Source organism: Sceloporus occidentalis, unplaced genomic scaffold (assembly GCF_023333645.1).
Source record: "Sceloporus occidentalis isolate IW3139 unplaced genomic scaffold, rSceOcc1.0.p SCAF_149, whole genome shotgun sequence".
NCBI classification, from domain to species: domain Eukaryota; kingdom Metazoa; phylum Chordata; class Lepidosauria; order Squamata; family Phrynosomatidae; genus Sceloporus; species Sceloporus occidentalis.
Window position 1 is genome coordinate 628,897 of NW_028317129.1, and position 17,676 is coordinate 646,572.

The 17,676-nt window shown below is 43.5% G+C and overlaps 1 protein-coding gene across 1 annotated transcript in view; it reads right to left on the reverse strand.

Moving 5' to 3' along the window:
* The window catches only part of LOC149280687 (polypeptide N-acetylgalactosaminyltransferase-like 6), a 537,937-nt gene that overhangs the window by 20,132 nt on the left and 500,129 nt on the right, over window positions 1-17,676 (reverse strand). Inside the window, exon 11 of the mRNA XM_089500181.1 lies at window positions 12,001-12,117. Coding sequence (XP_089356307.1) covers window positions 12,001-12,117 — 117 coding nt within the window. The remainder of the gene's footprint in view (window positions 1-12,000; window positions 12,118-17,676) is intronic.

Sequence of the window (17,676 nt, forward strand, 5' to 3'; positions counted from 1 at the left end):
AAACTCATATATATCCTGTTATTACTGTTTTATTACGGTATTTTTCGGATATTTGTGCTGTTGCTGTTTCTCGTGATGCGTATTTCGCTCGGTTAACGGACTCTCTGGTTCCGTTTCTGGGGAGGTCTTTTCCTTCCCTTTCTCCCGGTCTCCGGGACTCCTTGATTTTCAGGCCTCCCGGATCTCCGGGTCTCCCGGTATTACCTATCCCCTCTCTGAGGTTCCCTTATTTCCCTTATAGCCTTTCCCATATCCACCTCCGCCGATTTCTCGGCTTCCTCTCCTTTCCCCCTTCTGTCTTACCTACCTCTTACCTCTCCGGTTCCCCTGCTACTTCCGGTCCCTTCCCCCGGACGTTTCTTTCGTTACCCGTGGTTCGCGGGCTTTTTTGGTTACTTCAGGCGGTTCAGCCGCCATTTTGGTTTGGCGGCGAGGTCTCGCGTCAAGCGAGATTTAGCCGCCATATTGTTGCACCCTGTCCTCTTGCGTGCGGCAGCCACGTTGCTACTCCCCTAGTATACTCGGCTTTCGGCCGTTTTCTCAGCATTGCGACCAGGTCTCACTAGGTTCTGGTGAGTTCCGGTCGCCATTTCTGTTCGTTTTATTTTATTTTAGCAGTGTTTTTCATATACAGGGACATTTTCAGGGTTGCTTAGCTCTCCACTTCGGGTGAGCTTCATTTATCTGTTTATTTTCCAGGCGTTTTTTATTTCTTTTATTTCTTTTCAGGTATATTTAGCCGGCTAAGCCCTGTTCTGTGTTTTTTCCCTTCTGTTTGGGGGATTAAAAATCGGCTATTTAGATCCCAGGCTGATCCCCTGTGGATGAGCTAACATACATATATATTTATATATATATACAGTGCCTTTTGATTTCATATACCTGCCCCTTATACTTCCCTCTCTTTTCTCTACAGACAATATGTCTCAGGAAAACATGCCCTCCCAAGATGCCTTTATGGCCTGGTTGGAAGCAAAGTTCTCTACTTCGGTAGAGTCCTTCTTTTCTAAATTGTCCGCCAACTTACCTAACCAAGGGCAACCTCCTGTCCCGCCCGGCCCTACTCATGTTCCGTCAGAGTCAGAAACTGATAAATCGGAAGGAGAGGCTTCCGGCCCTAAACGCCCGTGGAAGGGCAGCAGTATATCTGCGGGCAAGGGCAAGGCACCCGCTAAACGCCCTAAAACCTCCGGCACTCCTGATAATGATCCGCTGTCCATAGTGGACGAATGGCGTGCAGATTCCTCTAATGGATCTGATATATCAGTTAATCTGGCCTCGTCCAGAGATATTGACTCCGGGTTCGTCCGTGAGTATTTGGTGGATGAGCCCCACCTTGCCGATCCCCCTCAATCCCATTCCGCCTCCACATCAACCGACCTCCCAGTCCTTGACCCTATTGGGTCTTCTATGTTTGATCCCACCACCATGCGCCACCCTAGGGCCACCGAGTGGGCTCCCCCTGAGCATATCGCTCTGTACCTCCATAAATGGCTCAGAAAGCCGCTTCCCAAGGAGGTTTGTAATAAGCTTCGAGCTGAATGCCCCTGGCCATGCATCCCAGATAAAGTGGCCCTTACTCCAGAGTTTGATCCCAATGTGGTCGCTCTATTGTCGGTACATAAAAAAGACCCAAGATGGGGTTTGGAGCAAGGCCTTAAGTCGGCTCAGGATAAGGTCCTAGATCTGGTAGGACCCGTTACCCAAATTGTATCCCTGGCGGACAGGGTATTCCTACAAAATACCCCTCTAGACCCCAAAGTTATACGTGATTGGGCCCTTAGGGTAGTTTGTCTCCTGGGAAACGCTAACGTTTCCATTGCTACTGAGCGACGAAAGGCGGCTTTACTGCGCATGGACCCCCGCCTGGCGGAGTTGGGCAACAAAGATCTAGGAGCGGCCGCTAACGGCTTGCTTTTTGGAGATGCATTTGTGAAAGAGCTTAATCGCCATGTGTCACTTATGATGTCCTGGAACAAAGCGAAGCTTTCCATGAAAAAGGTTTTCCAACCGAACCTTCGTTTTTCTGGGAGGGCTGGACGACCGCGGGGCCGGGCCGCCAGCCGTACTTCATCCCAAGGTCCCAGGAACTTCCCTCAACCGCAGGCCTCGTACAGACCACCTTACCACCAAAGGTCCGTCATCTCACGTGGAGGTTACAGAGGCAGAAGCGCTCAGGGATTACCCAGAGGACGTTCCAGTTTCGGTAAGTCCAACTGTTTCTTATCCTTCTTTCCCTCTGCGGGTTGGGGGCCGTATATCCCACTCCAAACGGTCCAGGGTTTTCAGATAGACTTTGTCTCTCCCCCCTTTCAGATACGCAGACCTCGTCCTGCTTTTCGATCCGCGGCCGATCAGGTGCTTATAGAGAAGGAGCTCCGGGCCCTGCGCGACAAGGGAGCCATTCAACGAGCCCCCGGTCCCATAGGTTTCCTCAGCTCCGTTTTCCTGGTGCGCAAACGCACCGGCGACTTCCGTCCCGTGATAAATCTTCGGTCCCTCAATGCCTTCGTAGTCTATCGCCACTTAAAAATTGAGGGCATCCATCTCCTCAGAGACCTTATGTCGGAGGGCGATTGGTTCACCAGGTTGGACCTCACAGACGCCTACCTTTCCGTCCCCATACACTCGGATCACAGGCGTTTTCTCCAATTCCGCTGGGGCAGACAGATTTGACAGTTCAAGGCCCTCCCATTCGGCCTCAGTTCAGCCCCATGGTGCTTTACCAAGCTCCTGAAGCCGGTCATGGCTTTCTTCAGATCCAGGGGCGTCAGGTGTATAGAATACCTGGACGACATCCTGTTGTTTTCGGGTTGCCGAGAGACTCTACTCTCGCAGGCGGATTTCGTCGTTCGGACCCTTCACGAGCTCGGCTTTATTGTCAACACTCAAAAGTCGGAGCTAATCCCGAGCCAACATATTCTTTTTCTGGGCCTCGAGATAGACTCTCAAGCGGCTATGCTTCGCCTTCCAAGGGCCAAAATAGTCTCCATTCGGAAGGAAATTCAGGCTCTTCTCCGCCGAGATTTTTGCTCCCTTCGTCTCCTGGCTCGGGTGGTAGGGCTTCTCTCGTCCTCCATTCAGGCGATATTCCCCGCTCCTCTCCATTATCGGGTGCTTCAGCGCCTCAAAGCCCACCACTTGAGGAAGATACCTTCTTACGACCAGGTGGTCCGGCTAACGCAGGAAGTGCGCCAAGAGCTGCTCTGGTGGCTTTGCCACATGGAGGCGTGGAACGGTCGGGCGATTTTCGGTTCTCAACCGGACTTCGTCCTCGAATCCGATGCCAGTCTGCTGGGATGGGGCGCTGCCTCCGACTCAGAAGCGACCGGAGGTCGTTGGTCTCTGGAGGAACGCTCGCTCCATATCAACTGTCTGGAGCTGATTGCGGGTTCCTTCGCGATCCGGAGCCTGGCCAAAGACCGCTCAGACTGCTGTCTCCTCCTGCGGATGGACAACTTCTCAGCAGTCCGCTATATCAACCGCTTGGGAGACACGTGTTCCAAGCGCCTCACGGAAGTAACGAAGGACATCTTCGAATTTTGCCTAGCTCGCAATATCACCCTACAGGCAGAATACCTCCCGGGCGTCGAGAATCTCCTAGCAGATTGGTTCTCCAGACATTGGCGGGACGCGAGCGACTGGAGGCTCCACGGTCAAGTCTTCCAGGATCTCCAACATCGGAGGGGCCCGTTTCATCTGGACTTATTTGCGTCCAGGACGAATCGTCAGACGAAAGACTTCTACAGTTGGCTTCCGGACCCGGAGGCTCTGGCGACGGACGCCTTCATGCAGGTGTGGCCGCCCTGGGGTGCGTACGCGTTTCCCCCTTTCGCCCTCATTTCAAGAGTCATCCACCACTTACGTCGCGGTGGCGGCTCTCTGGTCCTGGTGATCCCCCTCTGGCATGCGCAGCCGTGGTTCCCAGCTCTGTTGCAGCTGTCGGTGCGGGACCCTCTGGCGCTTCCGTCTTTTCCTTCTCTCCTGTCGGGCTCGGACGGCCAACTTCATCCCCTCATCCAGGAGGGTCGTCTTCTCCTAGTAGCGTGGACAATCTCAGGGGCCCCCGAGCAGGCTCGGGCCTATCGGAGACAGCTCAATCCTTGCTGCGCGAATCTTGAGCTCCAGGTACCCGAAAGTCGTACCGGGCAGCTTGGCGAAGTTGGGCTGCTTGGTGTGTGGGACGGCAAGTGGATCCCCATTCAGCCCCTTTAGATTGTATACTTAATTTTCTGGCGGAGATGTTTTCCTCGGAAAAATCTTACCGTACCCATTAATGTTTTCCGATCTGCCATTTCAGGCGGTCATGTGGGCATCTCGGGTGAGCCGGTTGGTAAGGCTCCTCTGGTCTGCCGCTTACTCCGCGGCATTCGTTTATCTCGGCCCCCGGCACCTCGCTATACTTTTCTGTGGGATGTCGCTTTGGTGCTCGATTTTCTGCGTTCCTGGCCGGACAACGAGTCTCTTTCTCTACGTCAATTGTCGGCGAAACTTACCTTCCTGTTGTGTCTTCTTTCTTTTCGTAGGGTTTCAGACGTCAAGGCTCTCGATACACACGCCATTTCTTTTTCCCCAGAGGGTCTGGTGTTCCAGATCCACAGGAGGACTAAGACTTTTTCCTCGTCTGTCTCCTATCCTTATTTCTTTGATGACCCTAAGATCTGTGTGGCCAGATGTGTTCGGTCGTACTTGTCTCGCTCTGCTATGGTACGTCCTTCCTCGGTGTCACAGCTTCTCATTTCTTATGTTAAGCCGTTTAAGGCCGTCTCTTCCCCAACTTTAGCCTGTTGGATTCGTTGGCTCCTCTCTCTGGCGGGAGTGGATGCTAGTTTTGGGGCACATTCGGTTCGGGGGGCCGCTGCATCTTGCGCCCTTCGGTCTGGGGCAGCGCTAGACGATATCCTCAAGGCGGCGGATTGGTCCCGGGCTTCCACTTTCAGGGAATTTTACTTTCGCCCGGTATCTTCCGCGGCGGTGGCTTTGATTTCAGGCGTTAAAAATGCAAAATAGGAAGCCTCCTGTCTTGCCTTAAAATTGGAAATTATTCTAGCCTTGGTGCACGAATAATTATAATTTTAATAAAGACAGGAGGCGAGTATTTTCCCTCCCATCCCTCCCGTATTTGGGTAAGTTGTTTGGGGTTTTTTCTTTTGCATGTTTCTCTATGATTGTGTATGTTCATTTTGTCGTTATGTCTAGGGTTACGATGGTCCTTATTGATATTTATGTGACTTTCTTATGTGTTGAAGGAATCTGGTCCTGTTATGTGTTTCTCTTTCTTTCAGCGTGACCTCACTGCGGCGTGCTAACGCTTAGGCTACCCGTGTTTGGGCTCTGTTGGCTCCGTTTGGGATGACGCCATTTGTTCCCGGAGAACCCGGATTCCGGTTTCCAGTTCAGTTCGGTGTTCACGTCAGTTTGTTGGACTATCAGTTGGTTTGGAGGACGTTTCTTCAGTCCGCTTCTCAGCGACGAAAGAGGAAGAGGAGGATGGCTTAGGGGTTTATATAGCTCCTATGTAATGTTTTTCTATTGGTTGTTCCCACTTATGTTGTTAACTCTTTCTTTGCTGCTACTGTGAGAGTAAAGGGAAGATAATGCAAAATACTCGCCTCCTGTCTTTATTAAAATTATAATTATTCGTGCACCAAGGCTAGAATAATTTCCAATTATAGATAAATGAAAATAAAAATAGGTGCAATTAAGATGTTGTATATGGGTGCTACAATTAGGGTTTGGGAGAGTCTGGGATGTAAGAGTCCTCCTTTAATCATGAGAGATGATAGCTTCGGATAATCTCATGAAAGTGGAATAGTATTTCCTTTATAAAACGAAAATACTCTATGTTCCGGGTGTAAAACAAAGTGAAAAACTCAACAGCATCTTCATCAGGGGGCCAGTTAATTTATTTCATTATTGCATGTATGCCTAAGTACAAAGAGACCTTTGAAATTCTATTGACTATACTGTATATCACACGGGTACTGTGCAAAAGTTTTAGACAGGTGTGGAAAAAAATGCTGTAAAGTAAGAATGCTTACAAAAATAGACATGTTCATTTAATCATTTAACAAAATGCAAAGTGAGTGAACAGAAGAAAATCTTACAAACACACACACACACATGTGTGGCATAAATTAAATCACAGAATAGAAACATTGTTTCATAACCCATGTATTGGTCAGTAACCGGTTAGGCCCTGTCCCTAACAGCACCTAATACTTACTATTTCTGCTGTTTGTTCGGCAGATTATTATTATCTTTTACTTATATAGCGCCAAAAGATCAAAATGCTTTGCCATGCACCCACCTGCTGGATACACATAGCCATCTGCTGTAAAATTGTAAAAGCGCACAGCTGTGTGTATTCAAGGCTGGTTGTCATTTCTGGGCTTGCCAACCTACCGTATATTTTTGCATAAAAGTTATGTTAAATAATGAACCTTGGTCCTATCTTATATTATATGCTTGATATAAGGCTAACTCTACAATTATTCACCGCTTCCTAAGCATTCTATTCCTTGAGGCTCCTTAACCTCTAAAACCCAACATTTTCGCTAGCACCCCTCTAAGGTATCACAATGATCTTGGGGAAAAAATATTGGATCCATTACGGTGAATCAGAAATGAGGATTTGTAAAATAAGAAATGCCATTTAAAGACATTATTAATCCTTTACTGCCGGATGAGTAAAATATATTTACTTTTGAATCAAATGTACCTGACATTGTTTAGTAAATGTAAAACATTTTTACCAAAAAGAAAACAACTTAAAATAAAATTGTTATTTGTGTATGTCTTCTACATTGTAAGCTGATGTTTGTGTGGACATATACACAATGAGTCTAGCATAGCTACATACATAATTTACAGGAACAGCTTTGCTATTTATGTTACCAAACATCAAGGGGTTTTTAGCCACCCATAACATCAATTAGGAAACATATCCTATAGTAATACACACACAAGGTCAGGACATTAATATAAATGCACAAATGGACTGTCAGAATGAGTTGCTGACACTATTAGCTTTTACATGAATAATCTGTCTAATCACAATTCCCATGGTAAACCTCAACGTATAAAATAGCCAAAGAGGAATATTTTTCTTGGAGTAGATATAGTAGCCAACATGGTTATGCGAAAAAGCTTTACCCAGATTCAGACATACACATTATTATTGCGTTTAGGGCTGCAGAATATTCAGACTAACGCATACCTAATATTCCTAGAAAAGAGAGACGTCAGGGGAGGTTAAAAGGGGGAGGTTATGGGTCTTGAAGAAGGGATACATTGCAGGAGGTTCCTTTTTTTATATACATACATCATTAGTTTCAAGTTCTTATATTATGGGGCATTCTGCAGAAACTCCATATGCATTACCCCCCCATGCACAATTATTTCATGTGATATACTTACCACCAGTCTGGTGCTATTAATGGGTGCTATTTACTGCTACTGATTGGCTGCTTTGTTTACACAGCATGTCACACAGTGACTTTGCTGTGAAGAAAGAAAATAAAAAAAGTGAGAAGTGCCAACGTGCCGTAAGGCCACGGTGGACACCAGGTCCCCTTCTTCATTTTCTTCGGGGGGTCGCACTCCCGAAGGACATGTGGCCCCTTTCTTCCCTCCCTGGCCATAAGGCCAGCAGGAGGGCTGGATCTTCTTGGTCCCCCGCCACACAAGTGCCACAACAGTTGAGCAATGCGCCATTAACCTTTCTACACTCAAAAAATATCATGCATCTATTCTGCCCAACGCAGGGTCGGTATTTCCCTTATGATATCAGGGAACTATCTGGCTTCTCCGAGTCTACACCCAAATCCTGCGGTTCGTGGGAATGGGGTCCCCCCTCACTCCCCCCCCCTAAAAGTTCCCAGGTATGATGATCCGGAATACACAGAGGAACTGACTAGGATGGATATTAGTTACTACTCATAGTCCTTCACTGAATCGTATTTTTAGCCCTGCAACTAGGAATTGCCATTCAATATACAGTTTCCATTATTACAGACAAGGCCACACTAAATAAAGCTAACTGATCATAGTTAGGGTTGTTAACCCTTGCCTAATCCCTTAAGGACAAATGGGCAACTGTACAAAAACTGTTGATCAATCTATAACAGAGAGAGAGATCAAGCAGCTAAAAAGAAGCATTAATTACAAAATGTTTGTTTTTACTCGCCCTGGCTGTCTGTTTTGTCCCTCTCTGAATCACTACCAACAGACACAGTCATTGGCAAGGTGTAGGTTATTGGCTCCTCAAGCACACACATGCACAGGAGCGGCTCCTAGTGACTGATGCACATGGCAGCCAGCAGCAGCAGTCCTGCTTCCGTTCACGACTGCAATTAGCTGCGATCGGTGACAGTAGTGGAGGGCATAAAATGATGTCCTCTGCTTTAATTGCCGGTTTTGTGGCGATGTCATATTACATTCACTGGACACCTCAGACACCGTATGCACTTTAATTAAGCTTGTTTGAGCAGGGCCCTGCTCACCAGTTTCTGTAAGTCAACATATGTTATATCCTACTTGGAAAGACCAGAATATAATGGCGCTATATTAAACAATAAATAATAATGCAACTCATAGCTGAGCGTCACCTTTAATTCATTTCAACGGGAGTGCTTTCCTGTCGGTGATTAGCTGCCTTAGCAACGCACAAAGCACCATTTTAATGTCAAATAAATCTATTAAACACGGCACACACTACTTTTTAGTTAAATTCTATTGAGTTAGTGGACAAAAACCCCTCTTATGCTAGCATCCCCATCAATACTGTTTTTTATTTTTAAGCAATGCACTACAGTATGTTATTTTGATGTGTTTATGTATTCATGCTTGTACACTGATTTTAATCTAGCTTCTAGTGTGCTTTCATCTACTAATTCAATAAACTTCATGTTAAATCCTAAACTCCTACACTCCTACTTAACATTCCTGTATCATAGCGGGTTTTATCATCCTTCCTCTTTGTTCCATTCACACAAAGCACTGCAGATTTATGGAACAGTTTCCGCTTTTATAATGACGCTAAACTATATTTACAACCTCTTAAGATATCATTATGACCAGTCAGATAATCAGTCACTCGCAGTGCTGGTGTTATTTCTTCAAATTAACCCACACAGTGGCCAGGAAGAACAGGAGGCATGCAGCGGGTGGTACTGCTAATTATTACTGCACTCAGCCCTAATGGGTTAAATCTCACCCAATAAATCACTGCATATTTTAATTTATTGTGGCTCTAATTTACATGGCTAAATGGAATTTCACTAAGAAGCCTTTGGTGCACCCTACAGATTTATGATATATACCAGGGAAGCAGAAATATTACCATGGACATACCATTGAGGACAAAAGGGTTATTAGTACACTGGCACATTTCAGTGTGTTAATTGTACACTTTCGACTCTCATCAGCACCCCCATTAATCTCAGCAGTCACTAATGAGCTGTACTGTTCAGCAGACTTTAGGATGTTATTGGCACTGCACTTCAAGCTCTTAGATTGATGGATTCTACGGTCTAATAGACTTTAATAAAAACACAGCACCAAATGCAGGGCAAAGCATATCTCGCAAAGCATATTCACAGTTAACCCCGCTTATAATACAACTCATACTACCTGTGTTTGCTATTTGAAAACAGCTAAATATATGTACCGAATTAACCTAGTAATGCACCTTTACTACTGTTAGCTAATATTAATAAATGCATTAGAAACACATAAGACTTGATTCTATTTGCTTTTTTAAATAACTTTTTTTACTCCCAAATTGCATTGAATGTTGAATAAATACCGTATTTACTAATTAGCAATTCAACTCCCAGGACAGAAATAATAATAATAATAAAAAAGCTGCTAACTAAAAACAGGGAGCATTTGCTGCTTGTAAATGCTCAGTAGAACTCACATTAAGCTCCACAAAAATGGACTCCAACATGAGTTAGTAAGAATGTTGAGCACTAGACCACTCCTTTTGCCACAAAGTTATTCAACCAAACGGTTTACTACAAATGTTATATATTTTACTTCTTTATTCGTTCGAAGGTGTCACATTTTCCAGTCAATGGAATGGAGAGACACAGAATGTCTGGAGGAAGCAGGCCAAAAGTTGGTAAAGGCAGCAATCAGGCAAAAACAGGAACTAGCCAAGGTCAGAAGTCAGGTACATCAATGCAGCAAACCTGGTCACAACAGGCATGCTAAACCATGTGCCACCACACAGAAGGGTTACCTAGCCATCTGTCTTATTATATTTTAGTTGGACTAAGGAAAAAGAATAGCCTGGAACAGGGTCCTTACAGAATGACAGTTAAAGTGTCCATCACATCACCACTAAAGAAAAATACATATTATGTGCATACTTTAATATGCATTCTTCAAAATTACAAGAAATAAGTAAAACCTGAACTAGGAGCTGCAACTGCCCCTACTTCTACACAGGTTGATGATTCTTGCCATTGATTGGTTGCCTCAAACAGCCAATCAGTGGCAGGAAAGCACTTCCATTGATATCCATGGCAGCACTTGCCACACAGGCCCCTGCACATAGCATTTGCCAAGCCAGCACTTACTAGCGGTAAGTATGACAGATGCAGGGAGATGTTTTCAGCTGAATATATCACCTGCACAGAAAATCCACAAATCAGAATCCCTTCATGCAAAAGGAACCTAGTGAAAATTTAAAGGGACCACGCAGCTATCAAATAAATTAAAGTGCATAGGATACATGACATATTCCTTATACCATATCAATAGGCAAGAACAATTTCACAAACACACTTCAATATGGTTTCAAATGTAACCATTCCAGTGTTGGTACATATTTATACCAATATTGATGGGGTAAAATTTTCCATGTTAAATTGAACATTTGCTGTTTTTTTTTAGCTTTTTATGGTTATTATATATATTTCTAAGCATTTGTAGAGAAAGTTTTTATGCGCTAGAATGTATGTGGAAAAAAGTATCAGTTTTGGACACACTAAAATGTACACGCTGAATTGTTTAGTGTGAGTAAAAAAATAATTTTGTCTTTAGCAGAGCATGAGCAAATACTAAATGCTGAAACATGGGTAGGCTTCCAATTAGATTTGAGTTTACATATTGTACAATGTGGTCTAAAATTATTAAAATTACGTTGGTTTTAAATAGATGAAGGCTGATGTATAAAGGCGTTCTACATAGATATAGCAGTAGGCACTTCTATCATAAAAATAAGCCGGAATAAAAATACTACCCGCGTTATATTCAAAATATTATTTAAACAATAACTTGTAAACCTTATTGCTGTAACAATACCAATAAACTACAAGCATTTTCTGTAGCTATGGTCTGTCTGCATAGGATGTTATTGCTACGAAATTAAAAACAAAATAAGTAGTATTTGATAAATGTAATTTTAATCTACAGTCACATAAAAATAACATTTTGCTCCCTAGTGACCATTTAATAAAAACAGGCATTTCAAATATTTTGCCAATGCTGCCCCCTAGTGTAAATATACAAAATTACACATTGCCTAATAAAATCCATGATTGATAAGTGGTAGCCAGATTCTTATTGTTCAAAGCACTTCAAAGATCTAAGAAAATAAATGTAATTCCTATTTAAATCAATTATCCATCACAGTTAAACTGTGCCTTATGCATCCTGATTACATCTCTTAACATATGCCATTATTGTGAGCATAAAGAAGCGAATGAGCGTAAAGTGAAAAAAATGGGTCAAGTACATTTAAAAATGGGGCAAGTAAATCATTAATAAGTGACCACAAGTAGCTTTATTTAAAACTCTGTGGGCATTAGGAGTCAATTAGGCCAATTTAAAGGTCACACTAGGCAATTGGTTGAGGAGCAAATGTGCGGAAGTGCACATAATCATAAAACAGCACACAGCAACACACACACACAAAAAACGGATCACAAAAATATAAAACCAAAAGTGCTGCAATTAATAAGAGATAAAGGCTTAAGATAAATGACATACCTGCTCATGTGACCAAGTCCTTTCAGAGCCATCCTTCACACAAGTGTCTAATCTCATTTCGGTTCCTGTTGCTCCATGCTTACTATCGATGCAAAGATTTGATGCCACGTTTCGTATCTGGAAAATAAGTCCCATGGGAAAAAAAAAGTTATCAATACAGTGCTGTATAAAGTAATCTAAGGTAGCATTGAGAAAACATGGTTTTATCTCCTTCATGCAAAACCACTCCGAGCTGATTCTTTATGGTTATGAAGTCTGTTCCACCCCAGACTTTCATTAGTGTTCAGATGGATGATTAATATTGAGCCGTTTCATTGCCCAGGGCAGCTCCCCAGCCACCCCTACACAGCCATTAACCTCACTACGGAGCATCTTGATATGATACATCCTTGTGCTCTGTGTCTTAAAGGTGTAGTGATATGTGCATATTAAAGGTCTGTGTTGCTTTACTAGGCAGGGGATTCCCTGAGTAGGAGGGGGTTTATGTGAGCACATGTTGATGTTAGTTGAGCAAGGACTCTACCAGTGATGCTGTTACTGATTAAAGAATAAGCTGTTCATCTGAAGTGAGTGTCAGCATTAATTATTCTGCAAGAACCATAGAAAACACAACAAAAGGTGCCCGGGTCCTTCTAATGTATCCTATGGAGGCAGTGCCAGCTCAGCACAGGCCAGAATATGTTGCTGAACACAACCACTAATAATTGCAGTGGCATGTAGGCATGTAGCGCGTCCGATTCTCTTCAAGCTGGGTGCCAAGCCAAGTCACAAGGTAGATGCTCATCGAGCTGCTGAAGCATACCTCCCAACTTCTACATTCAGTGAATATGGATGTCAGGGGTAGCACTACTGCACATTATTATTATATATTGTTTTATTTAGTGTCATTATATTCCATAGCCCTGTATTTATTATTATTATTATCTTTGATTTATATAGTGCCAACAGTTTACACAGTGCTTAATACATAATACACATATATTCAAGGGGTATGACAAGACTAAGACAAACCGATACATTAGGTGGAGAGAGCCCTGCTCGCAAGCTTACAATCTTGAGGGAATGGGGTGACAAACATAAAAACTGTACAATGGGTATGAGCAGTAAGCATTCTCCCAAGTCCCACTGTAAGGCATATACCCTGCATCCCGTCTCTGTATGCCACTCCGGAAAGGGGAAGCGCGGGTGTGCAGCAGGGTGCCACTTCTCCCACATGTGCCTTGAGGTGCCACCTCTACTATCTAATTCTTTGCTTTCACTACAACTCTTCCAAATGGGGCGCACATCCACATAGGGGAAAAAGATTTTTTTTAAAAAAATTGTGTAACTCCGTATGCAAATGGGGCTTAGCAGTATTGCAGGTAAGTAATGCACTCATATTTCCAACGACATAAATGCGCTCATCATAAAATATTCTTTAATTCTTCATAGCTAAAAAATATAAAAACACAAAAGCAATGGCACAGTATCACTCGGTTAAGCGGATAAGGTAAAGTATTACACTTACAAAAGATGAAATGTACAAAAGCGTGTACAAGGTAATCAACATGAAACCAGGCACAGGAAAGTCCACCGTCCAGCAGCAAGAGCTTCCCAATATATCCCTCTCTCTCAACGCGTTTCACCGGGCAACCAGCTTCCTCAGGAGATGAATCAGGATTTTCTTTTGCAGCTTGCCCGAAGATATAACGTAGACCACCTTCCTTATGGCTCAACAAATCCAGAGTGGTTCCTCAAAACCACTCTGGATTTGTTGAGCCATAAGAAAGGTTAGAGTTATACAATTTTTTGTCAAAAATCTCTTTTACCCCTATGTGGATGTGCGCCCCATTTGGAAGAGTTGTATAGATTACCGTATCAAGTGTTAGAGGAACGCTTATTTGGGTGCTGCTGCCTAATTAGGGAAAGTATTATTTATTCATTTACACCAATGGTGTGTGTTTGTTTTTCTTGTGTCTTTGTTTTCTCTATCATCACGGGGAAGCAGAGTTTCCAAAGAGGAGGAGGGATGGCTTACAGGAAAGCATGCTGCATCGCTGAGCTCTAGGGCTTGGAGCAGGTAAGCGGGTTGAGACTGTCCTGCACAAAGAGGGACACTTGGGAGGCATGTTGGAGCACCCACTCACCATTACTGTGCTTCTTTCTTTGTGCCTCAATAGGTATGTTAGGGGGCAGGAAGAATATTTCCATAGTAGTTTAGAAAATCTGCTATAATAGGTGAACTAAAAAAGTAAAAACAAGATTTTTAACTCTTAGAACAGTTGTTGTGTGTCTAACTCTGTGTGTGTCTATCTCAGAGATATATATATACAGTATATATATATGTTTAAAGGTAATAATAGATTCCAAGGGAGATTACTTTCATTTTATTTAAATTGAAAGCAAGTGCGCCTACAAGAATTATATGTATTATAATAATACAATTAGTAACCAGCCCTGAGCCCACTTTCAGTCCACATCCGATTTGCCCTGTTAGTGTAGGCCAAGGTTGAGTTAGGTTCTGTTCACATTTTTAGAATTCAGGGGGGGTGGAATTCTTGCACCCTTAATTAGCAAAAAAAAAAATAATTAGCCAGTTGGCCCTTATAGCTATCCCAGTTACCTATCTTCCTATGGCCTAATACTGATTTATTCCATCTATCCTTCTGCACCTTCCTAATTTCAGGAAAAAGCCACGCTTGACAGGTGTTAAAGATCATGGCTCACTTTCAGTTTAACATACCTGCCTTTCAAGCACAGGATCAAATTGGCTGTTGTATTCTCAGATTCAGATGACATAAAAAATCCTCAATGGAGTTATTTAGCTGTATTATTCTCTATTTTACATCCTTCAGAAATGACATATACGTTTCAACATTTTAAAACAGGTTATCTTATGGAAACACTAATTAAAATGACAGTTTCTCACAAGCATACAGCTAATTAATGGCTTTATCTGATTTCATGATGGCATACGGTAAGTGTTACGCAGCCTTTTCATGTACTCTATTTCTAAGTTTTTGCAGGGTTTACAGCACTTCAGTGGATTACAAATTGTGTCTAACACTGCCAGCTCCTTAATGGAGTACATAGAACATTGGGAGTTTATCAGATTGAAATCCAAAGAAGGTCAAAGTGAGCTGGCAGCCAATAAAGAAACATCAAAAACATGCAGTTCTAATTTACATGAGAGGTTACCTAGATACAAGATGGTTGTATATTTCAAAGGTGGAGGTTAGACAAGAAGTCATAGTCTAAACTAGAGTCACAAGCTTAGATATATTGTAAGGAGGTTTACTTCACAGAGAGGGTGGTAGATAAGTGGAACAGCCTTTCAGCATAAGTGAAATTTAAACATGCATGGGATAGGCATAGGTAGTGGTATATTTACCTAGGCTGCCCTAGGCCAGCCACAGTCGGCATCCCAAATGCATTAAAAGGCGCTGCCTTTAAGATACGGCATGCTAGGATAAGACATCATATAAAAAGCCTTGGCTGGTGGTGAGGTAGGGGGGTTAGAGAGGCGGTGAGTGACAGGGCAAGGGAGGGGGTAAGTAGGTATGTATGTATGAGTGTGTGTATGTTAGCATGGATATGTAAGTGTGTGCGAGAGGAAGGGGGTGTGAGCATGAATGTGTGTGTATGCATGTGAGCATGGATGTGTGTTTGCGTGTTAGTATGAATGTGTGTAAGAAGGAGCGCGTGTTAGCATGAATCAATTGGTGGTAGTGTAAGTATTTGTGTGTAAGTGCAAATGGGCCTCTCTCTCTTTCACTCTCACTCATTCTGATTCACTCTCTGCATGTCTCTCTACCTTCACGGTTGAACGATTCTGCTTCAGTGGCTCACAGCTCCACTACTTCTCTAGCATCTTCTTGTTCTTGTCTCTTCTGTCTTTCTTTGTCTGCATCTTCACAGAAATGACCTCCTGGTGAACTTCAGCAAAACAGCGGCTCTTCTGATGACCTCCTCAGGAAGAGGACGTCACAAGAAGCTCTGTTAGTTTCTCCGAAGATAACCTCAGATGACTTACTCCAATTGTGGGAGAGGATGTTACTGGAAGCTACACCATGTTTGTGGAAGTTCACCGGGAAGTTGTGTCCATGGAGATGCGGACAAACAGAACAGGAAGATCCTAGAGAAGAAGAGCTGCAAAACGCGGATCCAGTCAGAGGAACTTGTCTTGTGTTTATTGGTTTGTACGAATTGATGAAATATGTACATTTTGTTAACTTTACAATGCTTACAAATCCAAATGCACAAGTCTAGTAAGTGAGTATGGATGTGTGAAAATGCACATAAGTATGTGTGCCAGTGCGTATGTGAATTATAGGGGGGGCAATGGCACCACTTGGCTTTAACCGCTCCTGGGCCAGATGGTGCTAGCCTCCTCGACTGTCACCTTCCTAAGACCCGTAGCCCTAGGCCTGGATACATTGCAGGGCATATGGCAATTTTTATAAAATACCAAATAGGGTTCAAAGTGTTTCAAATCATAAAAAATGGGCAGACTGGATGGCTCAAATTGTTGTTATCGCTGTCAAGTTTCTATTTCATGCTTCTAAAAAACTGATTGTGAGAACTTGTCGGTTTAGAAGCATACCCTGATATATATTATCTATTTCTGCAGACTGACCTCTAGATTTGGAAAAAAAACATTGAAGGTTACAGATGATATTCTGCTGGATCCGTGTCATTGCTAGTTGTAAGCTCTGTTCACATTTTCCTTTTCTAAGATACATATAGAAGGGGATGTGTTATAAATGAATACAAAATAACATAGGCTGTAGAATGTAATTTCTAAATGTATCATGTATATTATACAATGGTGCATATGATAGCCCGGATTTTTTTTATTGTAATCATACAGGGCCGGCCCTACAATGGAGCCGACTGGGGCAATTGCCCCAGGTGGCACTTCAGAAGGGGCGGCACTTTGCCGCCCCAAGCGGTTTTTTTTGGGTTTTTTTGAAGTGGAGGAGAGAGAGAGAGGGGCACCGAGTGGTTTTCGCTTACCCGCTCGGCGCCCCTCTCTCTCTCCTCTGCGGCGAGTTTCCCTGTTCGATCTCGGTGCCGGCTTGTAATGCAGAGCGCCGGAAGTGACGTGAATTTCCGGCGCTCAGCATTACAAGCCGGCATTGTGGCAGCACAGGGAGACTCGCCGCAGGACTGTTTAAGGGTAAGTACCGGTGGTGGGGGGGGTGGGGTAGATAATGCCACCCCCCCCCGGCGTCGGCGGGGGGGGCGGCATTTTAAACTTCGCCCCAGGCGGCGTTAAGTCTTCGGCCGGCCCTGTAATCATACAAGCATGTCCTGGAAAATATATACATAATTTAGTTATTGTTCATACCCCCCACCATTTCAAATTGCTAGAAAGGGACCATTTTATGTCCTGTGGGTGGCAAAAAGCTTAACTCTTGTGCAGGCATTTATCTGGGTAGGGCACATAGAAGAAGAAGAAGGGGTGTGCTAACACAGGCGCAGCAGGATTATGTGACATACTACCTTTTATGATATGCTTTACCCAATGTACAGATCTATGGTATATGATGGTGCTACATAAATAAATAATACAAAATAAGTAAAGAGAAGTACTAGTAAACTTTTAATGCAACAAATATGGTATAATAATAATAATTTTGCCTATTTGAATGTCACATATGCTTTACTTTTGCGGTTACTGCTGTATAGGCAGCT